This window comes from Convolutriloba macropyga, chromosome 11, assembly GCF_964194025.1.
Source record: "Convolutriloba macropyga chromosome 11, txConMacr16.3, whole genome shotgun sequence".
Classification (NCBI taxonomy): Eukaryota; Metazoa; Xenacoelomorpha; order Acoela; family Convolutidae; genus Convolutriloba; species Convolutriloba macropyga.
Genome location: NC_134478.1, coordinates 6,082,613 through 6,102,291, shown reverse-complemented (window position 1 = coordinate 6,102,291; position 19,679 = coordinate 6,082,613). Strand labels below are relative to the sequence as shown.

At 33.0% G+C, this 19,679-nt stretch overlaps 1 protein-coding gene across 4 annotated transcripts; it reads right to left on the bottom strand.

The window, feature by feature from the left end:
- Positions 1-572: 572 nt before the first annotated feature.
- On the bottom strand, positions 573-13,652 carry LOC142350037 (uncharacterized). 4 transcript variants are annotated; one of them, XM_075401943.1, is made up of 5 exons: positions 13,629-13,652; positions 13,390-13,559; positions 7,773-8,356; positions 3,925-4,719; positions 573-984 (listed from the first exon to the last, which is right to left on the bottom strand). In XM_075401943.1, the coding sequence occupies exons 2-5, from the start codon at positions 13,524-13,526 to the stop codon at positions 608-610; spliced, it is 1,893 nt and encodes a 630-aa protein (XP_075258058.1). In that variant the 5' UTR covers positions 13,527-13,559; positions 13,629-13,652; the 3' UTR covers positions 573-607. The 4 variants fall into 4 exon arrangements, with proteins under 4 accessions (XP_075258058.1, XP_075258060.1, XP_075258061.1 ...); XM_075401945.1 differs by having other exon boundaries at positions 7,803-8,356; XM_075401946.1 differs by having other exon boundaries at positions 8,226-8,356; positions 13,629-13,644.
- Between the last annotated feature and the right edge of the window lie 6,027 nt (positions 13,653-19,679).

Genomic DNA, 19,679 nt, shown 5'->3' with positions numbered 1-19,679 from the left:
ACCCTTTGCTACGCATGCGAAATCCGTTAACGAAATTTCAGTCTGTTAGTTCCGATACGGAATTATAATATTCATCAAATCATTGGTATAATTCTTTTTTCTCTAATTGGTTCACGTTTGCTCAATAAATCGTTCATAGGAAAGGAATGTAAGCATTAAAAATTACGGGACAACATTACCCAACAGATTATATGAACATATTGTAGGAATTCTGTTCTGTTGAAAGCGAGCTAAAATGTGATTACAGATGATTTTTGTCTCTGGACGGGTTTGACCTGGTTTACCTCAACAAACAATCTTTAAACGAGCACGAGTGCGAAGCAGAGTCGAGTCAGATCCTGACCGATTATAATCTACGCCGTGAGTTAATTATAATGTGAACTAACCAACTAAATTTTTTGCTCATCTTTTGCTACGAGATAGATTTTTTAAAACATTTTTGTATCCTTAACGGCCTTTTTTGCATTTTTATTGACAAAATTTCCAAAATTTAACTGCTTGAGTTTGATTAAAAATTGTACCAATGCTAAGCTCTTCAAATTGAACAAGATAACAATTTCTCAAAATCGAGACTTGAGGACAAATAAATTTAATCCTTTCAAATTACTCAACATTGCAAAGTTACAAATTGATGAGCTGCACCAAACCTAAGCGCTGTAGTCCAAGCAATGTCAAATTGCTGCGTCTTGTTTCCTGATTTCTGGTTTTTGTAGATTAGAACGTCTATGAACCCTCCAACACAAGAGCATTCGTTGGGTACTGGTTTGTCAGCAACAAACTTCAAACTGCGTTTGTTATAACTCAAGTTATAACCAACTTGGTTGCAGAAGTAGTCAGCAAGTTCTGGTAACCCGACATCAATCACGGCTAGATGGTTCACACAGAAAAACTGACTCCGTTGCTTGTCGTAGGGGTCGTTTTTTGAGTCATCGCCAGTGTATTTCATAGTCAGTGCCCCATTTGAAAGAACTCCAAATATGCTTCCTGGAAAAAAAACGCTTATAAACTATTCATAAGCAAATCCTATATTGCTTAACACATGCAAATGAAAATATTGCAATTTCATTTCTGGTAAGAAAACACGCTGTGTAGAATAGTTTCCACATTTTTTTAAATCTGTTAAATATAAATTCAAAATTTTACAACCATAACAAAAGTTCGGCTAAACGCTTACATTTAACAATCACTTTAAAAGCATATGAAAAGTTTGGTCCTTAAAATACTAGTAAAACATTTCTAAATACTTGTACTTGTCTATCTATTGGAACACGTTCATGTAATTTCATCATTTCTGTAGTTATTTTCGCCTTAAACTTGTTTTGTTTTTTTCTTTTCGGATTTCTAGTGGCAAGTTGTTCCAATTTCTCGAGAAATTTCTCACTCCATGTAGATTGACACATATTTTTTGAAAACTGGACAGTTCGGGAATTTTCTCTCATCTCATATTTTCCCAAAATTTTGAAAGACAATTTTTAGATATTCATATACAAACCAAAATGGAAAAGTTATGCGAGATTTCTTCATTGGGCACTGCAGATTTGTCCACGCGGTTTGTATGTATGGATTGATTTTATAATGCATTGAGATATTAAAAGCGAAAACTAGTAAAATAAGTGAGTAAATTTATTCAAAAATTCTGCACAGGTAAAAAATCCTAAGTTCAGATTCTAGACGGAACCGACTTCTGGCCCATCCCTCGCTAGCAGAAGATACCCAGTTCAATTTTTCGAATGCTCTATCTGCCAGACCTATAAAATCCATGGTAATCTGACCTGAGACAAATCCGAACGCACTTGGGCTTAGTAAAATTAGCTCTTTGAGCGAAATTCAAATTTAAAAAAAAGCGTCTTTTACTGTAAAACTACCGCAAAAACTTTTCCAGAGCAATGATTGCCTGATCAAAAACCTTAGATTGGTCACGGAAAATTGTAAAATCAGAATTCATTTTGTGCTTGCGGTGGTTAAAATAAAAGTGATTTTTTTCTGGATTTTCAATTTGATTAATTCTCATGATTTTAAGGTGACCAGGAAAAAATCATAATGAGTTTTAATGTTAATCAATACTTTTCTAGTATAAAGTTCTTTTTGAGTGGACAGAGGACAATGACCAAGTCTTGGGACCAGAATTCCAGGCATCTGTTTATCTTTTATGCGCAAATGTCGATAATCATGATTAATTAGTCCTAAATTAAAATTTTTAGATTTGCAATTGAGCAATTTGTAAATGAGTGCTGGAAACAAGTTCAAAGTGCCTTAAAATTTAGCGCAAATTGACTTTGAAAAAATCCTTTCAAAAAATATGAGGTTGCATTAAACATGGCTATGGACGTCATCTTAGCATGGTATAGCACGATACATTTTAATCTCCAAAAAAAAACGAAATCAACCGATATCATTGGCCTTGAATGCTCGGGATTTTTATATGTGTCTATAGTTTAGTTGCAATTGCTTAATGAGCCCTTTAATATAAAATTCTGCACGTGTCAATGGGCATTTTGTACAAAATTTCAGCGCACGTGTTATTTGAATTCACATTTTATGAAATTTAAAAATTAACAGTGTCTGCATATTTACGTATACTAAACGTCATTCTAGCGAAAGTTCAGCAATTGTTCGTTTCAAATATTTGAAAAAAGACCCGTCAGCACTTGTTATTGGATGTTCGTCAACATTTGCTTCAATATCAGTAAAAACGTGTCTATGACGCCTCTTAAGACTTGATAGAACGAAACAAAATCTTGACTCGAAAGTTGATACAATTTTTATGGATTCTAAGCGATATCATATCAAATGTGAAATTGAAAACATGTGAACGTGAAAACATGTAACACCAGGACCATAGTAATATCAAAAATCAGTGCTGAATCATAGTATTTCTCAGTCTGTTTTTTTTTACTATGAACAGATTATGATCATGTCACTTTTTACACTGTTCAGACAAAGAATCATACTAAAAAACCGGCTCTCTGAAAACACTCCGGACAGTCCAAATTCCAATTGCTCGTTTATCGTGCACAGTCAAAAACATTCTGAATGTTCTGGACAGCTGAATTTCAGAGTGAATGCAAATTGTGACACCCAACCCCTCACCCGTCTCAAAAAGTGCACTGATAATCTGTTCTGAGGCCATCGCGGCCTTTGGCTGGGACCTCCCTAGCACAGAAACCATCGCTTTTAAGAGTGAGAAAATCGTTAGTGTCTTTGTTAGTTAGGCAAAATCGATGAAGGCGCTTTAGGTTTTTTCTGGCTATCGTCGCTATGTTTTATTAACTAGAGTGTTTGTGGGTTTTGCTCGCTTTTAAAACAAAAGAAAATTGTGTTTGCTTTTTAGGTGCGATCACTTACTTATTCGATTTCTCATGATAATATCGAAGCTCATTGAGCTTGATTTGATGTATACGTCAACATTTAACAAGTGCCTTAAATTTTTAACTTCCAAAGCAAACAAGAACTCCATATTTGTCACCTAATTTTATAAATGAGCTGAAGAATAAAGTCAATCAATTTGCCCTTTTTTGAAGTAATTTTTAAAGAGGTACGTTTGAAACTCCTGCGATTATAAAGCTATCTTAACATTTGACTACATTATAAACAAAAAAATCTAAATTTGGAAAATTCGAACCGAATCAAAGAAACTGAACATTCCGACGATTTCGGAACACATTTAAAACGGATCACACCGAGCATTTTTTTACGTTTCGTTACCAAAAAAACTGAATCTAAGAAATCAAACATGCCGAAGTTTCCTTACGTCCCAGACCAAACAAACCGACGATTTCTTGCATCGCTTTCGATTGATTTTCTGGATTTGGACTTGGTCTATCATCAGCTTCTTCTTAAAATGATTTCACCAACAAAGTATAAACAAATAAATCAGGAAACACAGTATTATACAAATAAAGTTGTCAATTAGAAATTCCAAACCTTTTGTGTTGTCGCAGCGATGTTCGCAGCAGGATTCCTGACTTGTTTGGAAGTCCTCATCTGACGCAATTCCATTTATCAGACATACCTTCTTATCGACTTCCAAGTATTTCGTTGCACCGACTTTTGCCTGCAGTGATCGCTTTTTTTGGTTTGTCAAAGCAGCTTCTAAATCCATTTGCAAACACGCGGCCCGTCTCAGCATCGAACCGCCGCCGCAAGTCTTCGTGCAAAAACTCATCGGCGACCCCGCTTTAACATCAGAAATTTTCAAACACGGCTCAGCAGAACAACCTTCTGAAGTGATAATTTGTTCGCACTTCGGATCAATTCGGCTGCGGTTTCGGTGACCCGAGCCGCAAAGATTGTCGGCAACACAATCAGACCATGAAGTCCAACTCGTTTCGCAGATTTTGTCTTCTTTCTCTGAAGAACTGTATTCTATAGTTTCAATAACGTCAATCTTTTTAGGGTCTATACTGCTATTTTTCTCTGTCATATTTCCTACTGAAATTGTGTGTGATAACTCAGTGAAAACAGAAACGTCTTTTGCAAGTTGGTTTTCAATGCTGTTCACGTTATTCTTTTTTAAAGTAAAATGGTCTGTCGTAGAAGGTACCAAGTTTAAATTTGCGAATTCCGAAGTTGCAGTTGGATAAATGTTTGAGTTAACGGCAGGCAGATGTCGAAGTTTTTCAGAAGAGACTATTGAATCGACAATTTTCGAAATTGTTGGGACAGTGACGTCATTTTGCGGCAATGGTTGGGGCATTGTTTCTGTTTGTATAATGTCACCTGAATTGCACAAAAAGGATAGATAATGTCAAATGAAAACAGTTTATCAAAATTTGAAAAATAAGAAAAATGAGAATTTGAGCTTAGAGAAACCTCCCTATATAAGGATATGTATTGAGTCATCCCCTTTCTTTGTGGTAGTGTTGACCAACCAATTGACGCACGTTTGTCAAAAAACATTGAAGGCTTAACTTTGTATTTTTGCTCCCACTTCTGTAATTCACAATATTTTTTAATAGCGGCAGAGACACCTCAACGAAGATTTGAAAATGGTTCTCAAAAAGGTGATTAATTATCATTTTAAGTTGTATTTGATCTAATATGTCATCGCAACAAAGACTGAGCAAAAGTGAGCTTAGTGAAATAGAGTGAAAGTTGGGTGATAGTTGCCAAAACCTTCCATTTTCTTGGAACAAAAATACCTTTACAATTTGCTTCTATAATTAAAACATGGTACAAAGAAGCTATGTATAGCGTGTCCCATAAAGTTGAAATAAACGAAGGTTTCAAAAGCCACATATTAGAGTTCAAAGGTCAAAGTTCAAATTTGAAACATGTAGAAAAAATTGATGAATGACAACTTAATGGAGAAAACGTTGACAATCAAATGAGCACATTGATGCTCAATTGCACGTTTTTGGCGTTTTTCAAAAGTTCGCTTATTTCAACTTTATGGGACAGACTACACAGCGTAATTTTCGCTGTTTAAGCATTAATTCTGCTCAGTAAACATGACATGTGCCAAATCATGAAAAAGGCGTAAAATTTTGGAGTTTCGTAAGAGAACTCATTCTCGACTTCTCAGCTTGCAAATAAAAGACGGTTGTATCGATTTTTCTTTACTGTTAGCCATGTTGTTGCAATAGGGAATGTCGGAGGCAATTGATAAAATACAAAATCCAATTAAACCTTATATCAAACAACATACCACTACTCATCAAAAAATGACTTAAAATATCAGCTACGGACTATCGAAAAAAAAACCACGAATCGTCATCGTCAAAAACCCAAGAAAGTTAACAGGAAATGTTCTAAGATCTAAAAACGCATCAACTTTCCCCCTAAATTTCTTTGTAGCTGCAACCCAATTTTCAAAAGCATAGTTCAGACAAATTCACAAAAACAGTAATTTTGTCAACAAAAAAATTTTGCAACAAAAAAGGTCAGCTGTAGTCCTTGCTAACACTCTCAAGAACTGTTTTGCTACACAGCATACGCGTTTTTGCTAAATAGGCTAGAGAGCAAGGCAAACAATCTATGGAAACAGAACTGGGTCCACGGTTACTTCAAGACACTGAACAAAAGAATGATCCTGTGAATATAACAGAGATCATCATCTTTGCTCAGATTTGAAATCAGTCAAAAACCTAGTTTCAGAAAAAAACTGGATTTCGGGATTTTTCTGTCCAAAATATTCAATATATTCAAATTGCAAAACAAAACGACTTTGACTGCATAAATTAAATGCAAAGTAGGTTATTGCGAAAATATATGTTATTAAAATATCATGATAAAACGATTGCTACCTTTTAAAAAAGAAAGTGGTGCTTCATTTAAATTGAATGAAAAAAAAATCATATGGTTTCTTTTAATCAGATTTTAAGACGAAATGATTGACAGAACCAAACCTTATACTAGGGTCTGCTAATTGTATTTTTATTCAAAGAAACTTTTTTCAGTTTCATAATTTAAAATTCGTTGTATTGAAGAATGCAATTTTAAATATATTTCTGCATTTGAGCAAAAAAGCGTAATTTTCATAGAACAAATCAGATTCTTAATAATAATTCAGTAAACAACGAACTCCAAGCGTACTACTAAATCTGACATCTAAAGGTTGATAGAATAAAATATTTGAAAAACTATGCTTAGCTTCTAAATATTGTCAAACTATATTAAGAGCCAGTCCGCCTGATGTGCATCAATTAAGTTCAGATAATTAGCAATCACCTCTTCAGCAAAACAGCAATAACAGTTTTTGAAGTAGAGAAATTTATTGGATTGCATGTATTTACACAATATATTCCAAAAAACAAAATGTGCAGCATTAAAATTCTGAAGCTACGGAAACAAGTGTTATAAGAAAATACATGCAATATTATCGAGCTAATTCATTTTATCTAATGCTGTCTGCCCGCTTTAAGATGTAAACAATTAATATTTTGTTTGAAAACGAAAAAAAAGAAAGTTCTTCAATCTAAGCCATCAAATAAAAAGTGAAAGACTCTAACAGTAATATTGGATTCTGTTTCACGTCTGACTCCCCCGCTTAGTTGAAGCATTTTCTGCACTCAAGCGTAGGTGATTTTTTAGCAGAATATGATTAGTTAATGGCACTGTTCCAAAACTGGTGTCGACAACAGAATGGGGAAACGATCGGGAAAAAAATCCCTAATTTGCTCAGCTGAGACCAAATGTCATTTTGACTACCATAATGAGTTACGAGTTTCTTGTGGTTTAGCAAAAATAAATAGCCTGAAAAATTTCGAATGAATTTTTTTCAAAGCTTGGAAAATGTTAGCAGGATATCTGTTTTTTAATCTTATTAATATATTTAAAAATGAAGTATCTGTTTTACATTGCCAACATTTTGTGATGTGTATTGCACTGCAGAGCGACTAAGAAAATGCTAATTGAGCACAAATGGAAGGATTTCTGTTTCACAATGCTGCTTTTTTGTCCCCTCGACATAATCGCAAGAGCAGTGAATCATTTGTTATCAGACCATGTTTTAGAATTTTCAGCCCTCTTGTGGTCTCAGCTCTCTCATAGATCAAAGGAGTTGACCAAAGTTTTAAAAAAACAATTTTCAATGACTGAAAAACAATTTTAAAAGTCTGACAGATCTTCGAAGTCTGAACAAAATTTTCAAAACCCGAAAACAATTTTCAAAGTCTGAAAAACAATTTTTAATGTATAATTATCCATGGGGTTATCTGTTTGATAATCTGACTGTCCTGAAGATAAGAGAAAGATAGCAGCAAATGCTATATGCATAGTTTTTTCCGTTTTGATTTATTTTAAAATTTTAATTAGAGATTTTCAGAAAGTACTTCTCGTTGTATCATTTGGAATGATTTTGCCTGTTGACGACTGAAAAAGTGCAATCTCATCTTTGCCCAATGTTGATCTCTCTTCTCCATCATTGGTGTAATCTGGCACAACTGTTGAAATGACTCTGGATCCAACGGTACTTGTAGTTGGTTCTATTTTCACTGGAACAAATCTGTTGCCTCGATCTGGACCGTCAAAATTGGTTGCTGTTGTTTGGACAAAATTCAAATCTCGTTTATTTTCTGGTGAAGTCGTCAATGGAGGTAATGACACGATATCAATTTTCATATTTTTGTCAGACCATTTTAGAATTTTGGGTTGTGATATCATTCGATGTTTACTTTCGAATTGGGGTAACGTTATGTGTCTCATTTGATCGTTTTCAGCGGCAGTAGACTTTATGGTTGTTGTTATTATTACGGCATCAATATTTTTTGAAGAGTCCTGCTTACTTTTGGTGAAAACGACAAACTTCGCAAGGAGGAAGCCCAGAATGACAAGCACAATTAGAAGCACAATGAAACAACACAGAATTCGGAACAGTTTTGGCATTCGGTTGTCATCTGCCGCAAAGTAACTAATCCTGAAACATTATAATGAGACAAAACGCCCTGATGAGGTAAAAAAACATAGGAAAAAAGAAATTTTGCTGGAATTTGAGGTTTTGGTAAGTGAAGTAAACCCAGAGTGTATTTCAGTACTGATCAAGTGTGAATGCCAAAATTTTTTTGGTGACCTTTCTCTGTTCATGGCAGAATTACGACAGGCCAGTTTAAGTTTTAATCTGGGTTCATCATAATTTTACCTTGTTAATTATTATGAAACATTATTTTCTTATAATTATCGGCTGCGTTAGCATTTTCGATCAGCAGTATTGTCAATCACTCCAAAAAACAATTAGTTCAAAACAAATTTGAATTGCTGGGCAAATTGAGCATATAAGAACAAAAAGAGCAAAAAAATGACCTGCTAAAAATTTTTGATCTACGTCACACAAGAGAGGGGACTTCGCGGAACAAAAGATTGATCGAACAGTGATATGGTGTATGTATTTGTAACTTTTTCTAAAAATTCTTATCCTAAATGCTATTTGCTATAATGAAATAATCACGTGATCGGTATTTTATAAGAATCTGCAACATCCATAAAAAATTTACTCACTTTTTATGATTGAAGGAATTTATTGAATCGATCCTTGTTTTGCTATTAAAAGGTTTCCATTCTTTTGATCTTTAAGGCTTAACAAACAAAAGCTTTTCTATAGTTTTTGTGGCAGTTTATCTTTTTATCCGTGTTCCCTTTGAATCTTGAAGCAAAGGAACCGAGGAATAAGGGATTGGTTTCGCGAAGTGCTAAACTTACTTTGCTCAGACACTGATTGAGTAATTTATTGTAATCATAATCTCTCCGAAAAAAATTATTGGTCTTTTCATTCGTGAACTTATCTAGATTGCAATAGCGATTGCAAGTTGGGATCAGTTCAACAATTGCTTCCCTTTTGCAAATAGGAGCAATTTTTGAATAGGAATTAAGCGAGCAAGTTACTATCCAGTCAGAGACGACCAATAATTTTCCACGAATGCGCATATGTTAAAATGAATAGAAAAAAATACCTCGTGCTATGTTAATTAGTCGAACTGTAATACAAAACGAAAAGAATTTCAGATTGGTGGGTCGGTGGGTGCAATTACCGACCCGCTGGTTCTGCATTACATTACACAGCGCATGAGAGGCATGACCGGGAATAGCCGTCCGCAATTGCGCTTAAACTGATATCAGGCTATCTAAATTGTAGGCCGAGAAATAATGCGGTAAAAATTTTGCCTAGAAGGGCGATTCTCTACTAGGTACCAAAAGAAGGACAATTTTTCATAAGATCCGCATGGTTTTCAAGTTTTTGAATCTCTTTAGATTATATTTTTGAGCAAGTTCTTTACTTAAGCCGCGCTTTTGAAAACGAAATATTCAAGTATATTGTCTGTTCGGCGCAGCTACTATTCAAGCTGCTCTTGCTAAATTGCCCATTAACCGCAGCGTTTTTTATTAGTTCTTCTCAGGGCAGTAAAATGTGCTATGTAAATGCTGCTTGGCTGCATTGGGGCAAAATTCAGAGCGAATGAGAAAGTCTTGATGAATGTTTGGTTTAAAATGATACAGAAATGAGTCTGCTGTTGATTGAATGCTATAAGAATATGGCGAGATTTTCTGTCGAATTTGTGTCTTTCCTGCACTTTCAATTGAATAAGGCAGCTTTTTATTTTAAATAAAAACAAGGCGGCTCGGTAATGTGCGATGGCACATAAAGTTCCGACCCCGCCCATCCACAATTTTGGCATAATTGTCTAGCAAATGAGGAACAGATAGAAAAACCCAAAAATTATTTTTTGCGAAAAGTCTTTTTCAAAAAATTCTGTATGAACGATAAGATAGCCTCCAAAGCAAATAACTCAGTGGAGTTAAAAATTGATGCATTAGCTTGATGTAATATGTCAATATTAAGAAAGCGAGTCAAGATGAACGTCAAAAACAAACAACAACAACAGCAACAAACATTATTTACATCAAAAAATTTTTTTCCCTCTTAAAAACTAAATTTAATAACAAAGTCAACATACCGTCAGATAAACCTAAAACTAAACAAAAATAACTAATAAATCACCAGAAATCATATGCGACCAGTCCATAAAAAGGTTTGGTAACAATTATACAAAAAAGAACAAAAACATTAAAGTGAAAAATATAACTTATTTTTTTGAAACAGTTAACTTCAAAGTAATAAATACCATTAGGAATCAATTAACATTACCACAAATTTACAATTACCACTGTTTCTAGAGAAGGGCATTAGGACCTGTCCTTATTCATTTTTTAAAGCGGCTAAAATGAACAACAAAAAAAACAAACAAAATTTCAATTGAAACTTGCCAGAAAACGCTGCCAAAACCCTCGAGCCATATTTTGTCCCTCAAAATATATTCGATTGCGCCTTCATCAAACAGCTATAAAGTAGTACGTGGCCATTCATTAGTAAGACTAGGTAACAAGTAGACAAAAAAGCGAAGTGCTAAAGTATGAAATAATTTCAATTTTTTTTTCGAATAAAAATTACATTCAATGTCATAAAAGGCATTAATTACAAACAGAACTATTTGAATAGGGTCGTTTATTCAAAAAAAGGAAGCCCTCGAGACCTGCAGTTACCCAGAATATTTCTCGCATCTACAAAAAGAACGTCAAATAAGACAAAAATCAAATTAATTTACATTTTTGTGAAAAACCGGTGTCGAAGCCACTAAGGTCATAACAAATTCATTAAAAAAAAAGATTTTGGGACACCAATCCCTTTTATTCCCTTGACACCCATAATGTCATATTTGACCTGTAATGAAATAACGAGATTAGCTAACAAAAAGAAACATAAAAAGAACAAAATTGCGAAGTTAAAAAGTTTTTTTTTTTTAATTTTGGAAAACGATTGTTTTCAAAGTCATGAAAGCCATCAGCTATTTACTAATATCAGAATATCGGTTCTTCTATTCTTCCACGAAAAGCCAATGAAAGTTATCACTATGCAGGAAATTTCATACGACCGAAACGACAAAGTATAAATGACAGTTAAAAACAAAATTAAAAAATTCAATTGATTTCTTCAAGAAAGAGGCGTCGAGGCCGTTAAAACGATTATGTATATCATACAGGATTTCAATATGTTCAATTGTGCTTTATTTTTAACGCTAATAATGTGACAAGAGAACTGTCAATAATGTGATAATGTGACAAAATTCGGAAACGTGAAAAACTGGCAAATATCGAAACAAACAAAAATCTGAAATCTTGTAGTATCAAAGCCAGAAAACAATAACTTCAGGCTTAAAACTGCAACCGAGAAGAAATGTTAAATCAGTAGAAAGAAGAAGCATTCTTTTTTTGCAGAGACTAAGCTGGAAGTTGAACAAATTAAGAAAAAAATAGAGGAAAACTTAATTAAGCCATTATTTATTGAAAAGTCAATTATTTTTAAAAGAAACGACCATAAACTTTCAAGTTAAAATTTAAATGGATTAGCTTGGAGCTTTTTAGTAAGCAAACTGGTTGGACCTATCACTCCTGAGCATTGATTCGATATGTTCTGTTTTTTATTTTTAAAGAAAGGGTCCTTTTTTTAAAAAAAAAAAGACCGACTGATTACAACCCGATTTCTTTGGGTGGTAGCAGTCCAAGAATGGCCCAAAACAAACCCTGCTATTGCTTATTGTCCGTTAGGAACATTTGATTTTCGAATGTTGCAGATATAGATAATTTGTTAGTTGAAAACTCAAAATAAGTTCTGCATTTTTGATAATCAACGAGTAAAGTTAGCAAAAAAAGGCAAAGTTTTAACTACAGAGCACTCTCAGCGTACTCTGAAGTAGAAATAGCCCCCCTCTGAGTCTACAAAGATTGTATGAGTGTTGTTTGGAGGTGTACTGTCGGCAAACTTAATCAAAACGGACTAAAGTAGCTTATTTCGTGCTGTTTTTGTTGAAAAAGGCTAAATTTTGAAATATTTATCCACATTTTTTGACCAAAAAAATTAAATCAAAACAATGAACAATGCTTGTTCGTCTTCAAAAATAAAATCAACGACACTATTCTTAAAAATTATAACAAATTTTAGCAAAATTGACGAAAATTTAGGCAAAAATTCCGGAAAATGTGAATAAAAACAACGGGAATTCACTCTACTTCTCTGAAGTTCTCAGAAGAAATTCAAAATAAGAAAAGCCGAGAAGATTTTTTATATTTAAAAATAAAATCAACAACAAGTTTTTAAAAAATGTTGACAAATTTTAGCAAAATTGGCGAAATTTTGGTCAAAAATTAGCGAAAATTCCGTAAAATGTGAATAAAAATCAACGGAATTCACACTATTTTCACAAAACTTTAAACCTCGATAACTCCCTGTAGAAAACGAAAATTAAAAAAATCTTTTTAATTCCATATTCTACGCTGGACGAGCTTTCTAATGATACCACTCTCAACTCTCTACGATGAATGTATCGATCGGCGAAAATTCACTGAACAAAAAAAAAAAAAAAACCCATTTGAGTATATAGTTCCTCCCCCCTCAAGAGGGTCGGAACAACAATTTTTCAACAAGGAATAACTATAAATAAGAAATTTTTAGATGGCTTTTTTTAAGCTCTACCAAGTTTTGCTTGAATACCCATTATTTTTTTAGAAAGAGCATATTTTGCAAAGTTTGCAATTTCATAGAAAAAACATGGAAATCTTCTTTGGGAAGAAGCAGCCCTTGATGTGAAAGCTGCTTTATGTAATTCTCAGCTCTATACTATCAAGACAATACCATACTTGCTAAGAAATCTGAGAACAGACATTTCCATTTTAGCCCATGGAGGCTCTCGGTGTAAAGACTGACTTTAAATATGTTCATTAATCTGTTAATTATTTCAATGATTTTTAAAGTTTTTTGTGTTTGAAATTTCTATGATCACCCTTAAACATGGTGACTGCTCGGGGTACTTGTCATTACTTTTGCTATAATTCGGTGTGTTCGGTTGAACACATGGGCTAAACGCGTTAACTTTAATATATAAATGTAACGGATGTATATACCTTTGTGCGATGGAAGCCCCTCTGCTTTGTCTCTTTGTGGGTCTGAATCCAGAAAATTCTTCATCTCTGAACTGATCAATTGGTTGTCCGTAGCCATTCTTACCACCAGATGGACCAACCCCAAAACCACTCGACATTCTAACTCAAAATCTGTCTCTACAAAATGCTCTCTAAAGTTTATAATTTACTTTAAGAACCGCCTGTGTAGATAAATGAAATTAGACTAATTACCTACTTACCTGAGCTAAAGATGAGTCATTAATTTACATTCCATTTTGAGTGGGATCGTTACTATTTTCCTTAAAAGTCCAGAAAATAATCAAATTTTGAAGGATAGTTATCGCTAAATAGCCAAATTTTAAACGTTTGGAGACCGTGTAGGTGTCTGGTTTGAGTAAAACTCTGATTAAATGTTAATAAACATACTGGTTACAAATCGTTAGTGAATTCCTAGATTGTTATTACAACAATGAGGACTTTCGATTTAGGAGACTTTTCTCAATGAAAGTTGAGTCGTAGTAGATGGTTGTTAAGATTAGATGGATTTTAAGCAAATGAAAACATAGGTAAGCAGAGGAGCCTAGGTGAGCCGATAGGTTATTCAACGAGAGCTCCCACTCCTTAAATTAATCTTTAACCAAAATCTGGAAAAAACTCATTATTTGAGAGAGCTCAAAAAAACTTTGTCAGAATTAATTTTGAGCATCAACATCAACTTGATTTTTATTTAATTTTCCACCATAATAATTGAGAAAAATGATATGACACAAATTTATTTTACATTTTTCAAAATTCGATTTATTTTTTTTCTATCACGGATCTTAAAAGTTGTCAATGTTGCCAGGGATTGCCCTAAAAAATATGAAAAAACAGTGCATTAATTTAAAGTTACGCGAACCTAATTTCAGGTATAACAAAGTAACTTCTTTTTATTTCAAGGCATCGCCCTAGGACCTTGGTTCGCTCAGTTTATTTCACCTGAAGCTGTTCAGGCAACATTTAACTAAATCTGTACGAGATCTGTACTTGACGGGAAAGGTCAGGATAGATACCCGATTTGAAACAAAGTGGTAATCTTGTAAGATCTTGCAGGAATCTTGAAAAGTTCTGACAAGATATTTTTAAATTTCACAGGATTCTTACAAGATTTATATGAGATCTTAAATGATTAACTTTTTCTTACACGATTTCAATAGTATTTTTACACGATTAACTTTTTCTTGCAAAGTTCTTCCATATTTTTTATAACAATATTCTTAAGAGACTATTTTTTCGAGCAAGATCTTGTAACGACATCTTTTTTAAAAGAATCACTAGAACTAGGTAAGAAGCGCCCAATAATCGAAACTGACCTATCATACTTTGTAGGAACGCAAATATCGATCAAAAAAGAACTCTCTAGCATTCTATTCAATATTACTCGGAAAAAAAAATTGCAGCAACAAAAAGAACTTAATTTGAAGTAAAATAAAAGAGCATACTAATAAACCATAGACTTCGTATTATCAATCTATCACAAAAAGAAAACAAAAGATGGTTTCGCGCGGTGCAGCATATTTTTATCGCCTCTTCAAACTTTTTTTGTTTTTTCTTTGTTTCCTTTCTTTGTTTGTGTAGTCTTTTCGTCGAACTCACATGTCTTTTTCTCGCTATTGGAAAGTTGCAAATTTGACGCACAAACTTGAACTATTTGCAAGAAAAACGCAGTGAGTAGAATCTGAGATTAACTTCTTTTTGCAACAATCTTGCAAAATCTTACTATTATAAATTTTGTTGTCTATTTGAATATTAATTGCTTTTCTTTTTAAGTTGGGTCGGAATGGTGAGAGAAGTCTAGTCAAAGTGTAATAATGAAAACACAGCAAGCCGTATGCAAGAGTCTTTTGTGAATACCATTGATATCAATTGGCCATTTAATTTTTTTTAAACAAGTAAATTGAATATATAACCCAGGGGTTAAATATTACAAGTTTAAAATTATATAAACAAAATTATTACAATGTTAAAAATCAAAATTAGTGGTTCCGTTTTCTAAAGGTAAAAATAACTTTTGAAGCCACCAACATTGCTTTCCAACGGCACAAGTTTGAATTGTTGGAGCAGATGCTGTTTTAACATGCGTTTAAACTTTGAGCGTGATCTGATAATCCGGACTTCACGCGGAAGTTTATTCCATTTTTGGATGCTTCTTTTTTGTATTGATCGACTGCTCGACCTTAAGAGAATTAGCTGTTCAGTTCTGTTGTTTTTTCTTATTAAGACATTACCACTTAGAAAAGAAAGTGAGTAATTACATTTAAAGAAAGTGAGTAATTAACATCATAACAAACTTTAAAAAAACTCCAAAGTTCAAACGAAAAATTTGCCCGCTAGAAGAATTCAGTGTTATAACCGTGGTTGAAACTTTTATCTGAACTTTTAGCATCAAATGTGACTCGCCGATAACTTATAACTTTCTGCAGAGACATTTGAAAGAAGCATCGGCACGAAATTTTGATGTTTTTTCAGCTATAGTTATAATAAATTCTACAACAAAACGTTACATAACTTAAAATTTTCCAATGAACAACTGAATGTCAAAATTTTTACGCAATTGCGAGGTGCAACAGAGTACATATAGTTTTTTTTCAGTAACAGAACCTAATTGTATGAGTTTTGGTTTGGCATTTATTTTAGTCACGGCCAAATGAAATGATACGTCAAGGTCAATGGAAAACAGGTAATAATTGCATTTCATTTTTTGGGAAAATATTCATCAATTTTAGCTGTTTTATTACACAAAATTGATAAAATGATAGTGCTGATTCAGATTAAAAGCTATTTCGTCGGTTTTTTTTTGTTTGGTATGCTGCTTCGAAGGACAATTACATTGGAAAAGTGTACCACTCAGGCAACACGCTGAGTCGTTCTCAATGGCTGAAACAAAGAATTATGAATTTTTGTTCCTAATAAATAGAGTTGAAAGTGCTTTTTAAAGTTTAAATAACTCTTAAATGAGAAATTTGAACGTTTTAGTTTGTCAGTCCCCTGACGGTGAGACGTCAAGAATCAAACCAAGTTTCAGGCATTCTTTACCAAAAAAAACAACGGTTAGGCAGAAAAACCTAGTCTTCTAATTTTTGACTTTTCGATGCCCCAAGATTGCATTTAATATCATGAATGCTTTCTATCAAAATGAAATCACTCAGCTCGCAGTTTTAAATTACTTAGCTCCTGAAATTTTGTTTACTTGTTTTCGAAGTAATCATTCTTGGGAAAACATATTTTTTGTGAAGAAATCCAGCGAATCAAATTTCCTATAAAACTAATTAGAATGTAGCGAGTTGAAACTTTTGCACATCGTTTTCATTAGGCTCGTTATCGTACTAGGTATGCTGAAAGAGATAATCAATTGGAATAAAAAGCGGTAGGTGCCATGAGTCAAATTTGCAGAAGCGGAGTCAGACATTTTTGGCCATTTAGTTGTTTTCAATTAAATCAGTTCAAAATTGATGAACTGAAAAGTATTCAATTTTGAAAATTGCCAAAATGTTAGCGCAACAAGTTTGTTTTGGGTAAATAAATTGAATAAAACCTACAGCGATTGTTGAACAATTTTTGTGAACAAAATTAGTGTACCATATTAACTTTTACAAAATAACACATTTACAATGTCTTAGTGAAAAAGTGGACAATTACTGGGAATTTTTTATTGTGGAACAAACATGAAAATCTTAAACTTAAGCATATATATCTTTTGTTCCAGACTAACGATTCTAACTTATGTTCCAACTAAATCATTTTGAAGCCGAGTTCAACAAAGCGAGTAACCGATTAAGCATAAGTGAAATAGAGAAATGAAAGTTTTATCTTAGATTCGGAATTTTATTAACTCAAAAATGAAAAATTATATTTACAATCAATCAATCAAACATAATTTGAACCTCCTATTGCTTTGGTATTTAGCAAAATATGAAAAACAAGGAGGCTCGGTAATGTGCAATCGCACATAAAGTTCCGACCCCGCTCATCCACAATTTTGGAATAATTATCTACCAAATGAGGAACCGATAGAAAAACTGGTGGATGAACGAAAAGATAGCTTCCAAAGCAAATAACTCAGTGGAGTAAAAAAAATTATGCTTTAGATTGATGGGATATGCCAATATTAAGAAAGCGAGCGAAGACGAAGGGCAAAATCAAACAACAAACATTAATTACATCAAAAAATTTATGTCCGTTTTAAAAAACAAAACTTAATAACAAAGTCAAAATAGCGTCAGATAAAACTGAAAATAAACAAAATAACTTGTATTTCACCAGAAAAAAATGGTTTTTCACCAGTTCATAATAAGGCTTGGTAACAATTAGACAAAAAAGAACAGAAACTTTAAAGGTTTCTGTTCCCATAGGTTTACAGTTACAATGCTTCTACAGAAGGGAATTAAGGACTCTCGGTATTCACTTTTTTATGCAGTTACAAAAAGAACAACAAATAGACAACAAACAAAAAATCAATTAAAACTTGCCAAAAAATGCTTTGGAAGCCGTAAATCCATACTTTGGCCCCCAAGATATGTTCGATTGCACTTTCGTCGAACACCGATAATGTATTATGTGACCGCTGATTAATGAAACTAAGTAACAAGGAGTCAATAAGAAAAAATGCAAAATTGTAATATTTAATTTTTTTTCGAAAAAAATTAGTTTTCAAAGACATGTAAGCCCTTAATTGCAAAATGAAACATTTGAAAAGGTTCCTCCATTCTTCCAAAAGAAGCCCTTGAGACCTGCAATCATCCAGAATACGTCTTACGTCTACCAAAAGAACGTCAAATATGACAAAAATCAAGAAATTATTTACTTTTTTTTGTGAAAAACCCGTGTGGAAGCCAGTAAAGTCATAGCGAATTCTCTAAAAACATTAGATTTTGTGACACCAATCCCTTTTGACACCTTCCCTTGAAATGTATTATGTGACCTCTCATTTATGAAACAAGGTAACAATTAGACAAAAAAGAAAAAAAAGCAAGATTATGTAATACTTGTTTTCATCGAAAATTTATCTCCAAAGACATGAAAGCCATTAATTACAAAATGAAGAAATAGAAGAGATTCATTAATTTTTTCAAAGGAAGCACGTGAGACCTGCAATTATCCGGAATATATCTTATGTCTATAAAAAGAACGTCAAATATGACAAAAATCAAAAATTAATTTACTTTTTTTTTGTGAAAAACCCGCGTCGAAGCCAGTAAAGTCATAACGAATTCTCTTAAAACTATAGATTTTGTTACTTCAATCCCTTTTGACGCCTTCCTTTGACAAAAAAAGTGTCATCTTTAAGCTTTAATAAACGAGACCATGTAACAAACAGACAATAAAAGGAACAAAATTGCGAAGTTGAAGTGTTTTTTTTTTCATTTTGGAAAACAATTGTTTTCAAAATCTTGAAAGCCATCATCTATCTTCAAATATCAGAACATCGGATCTTATACTCATCCATGAAAAGCCAACTAAACTGGGTCATTGTACAGGAAATTAAATAGGACTAAAAAGACAAAGTAAAAATGACAAATAAAGACGAAATTAAAAATTTCAATTAAGTTCTTCGAGAAAGTATTGTCGAAGCGGTAAAGAACCACAGCCTATATTTTTAAGGATTTAAATTTTGAAAATTGTGCGTTTTTTTAATTTAACCATGAGGATGTGATATATAAACAACCAATAACGTGATAATTTGACAAAACTAGAAAACATGAAAATTGGGCAAATACATAAAAACTAAAAAAGAAATTGTGAAGTCTAGTAGTATCAAAGCCGGAACACCATAACTTAAGGCGTTAAACCACAATAAAGACTAATTTTTAATTTAGCAGAAAGAAGGAGCACTTTTTGGTTGCTGACACTAAGCTACAAAATGACCAAATTAGGAGAAAAATGGAGGCAAAGTTCAATAAGTCATTTTTTATTTAAAAATCAAATACTTTAAAAATCCAAACGACCATAAGCTTTCAAGCAATCAACTAGAAACATTAGTTTGGAGCTAATTAAGAGGTTGATAGGACCTATCATTAGTGAGCTTCGGTTTAAAATGTTCTGTTATTTAATTAATATAAAAAAGATCGAATTTTTTATTTAAAAAACCGACTGATGACAATCCGAATTATTTTTGGATTGTAACAGTCCAAGATTGGCACAAAACTAGTCCTGTTATGCTGATTGTCCATTAGGAGTATTTAATTTTTCGAGTGTCATTGATATAGATATTTTGTTAGTTAAGAAAAACAAAAATAAATGCTGCGTTCTTG

Coding starts and splice junctions, on each gene's coding strand:
- LOC142350037 (XM_075401943.1), bottom strand. CDS start 13,526: ATGTCGAGTGGTTTTGGGGTTGGTCCATCTGGTGGTAAGAATGGCTAC. Junction 8,357..13,389: donor GGGGCTTCCATCGCACAAAG/GTATATACATCC, acceptor ATAATGTTTCAG/GATTAGTTACTTTGCGGCAG. Junction 985..3,924: donor TCGCTGCGACAACACAAAAG/GTTTGGAATTTC, acceptor TTTTTTTTCCAG/GAAGCATATTTGGAGTTCTT.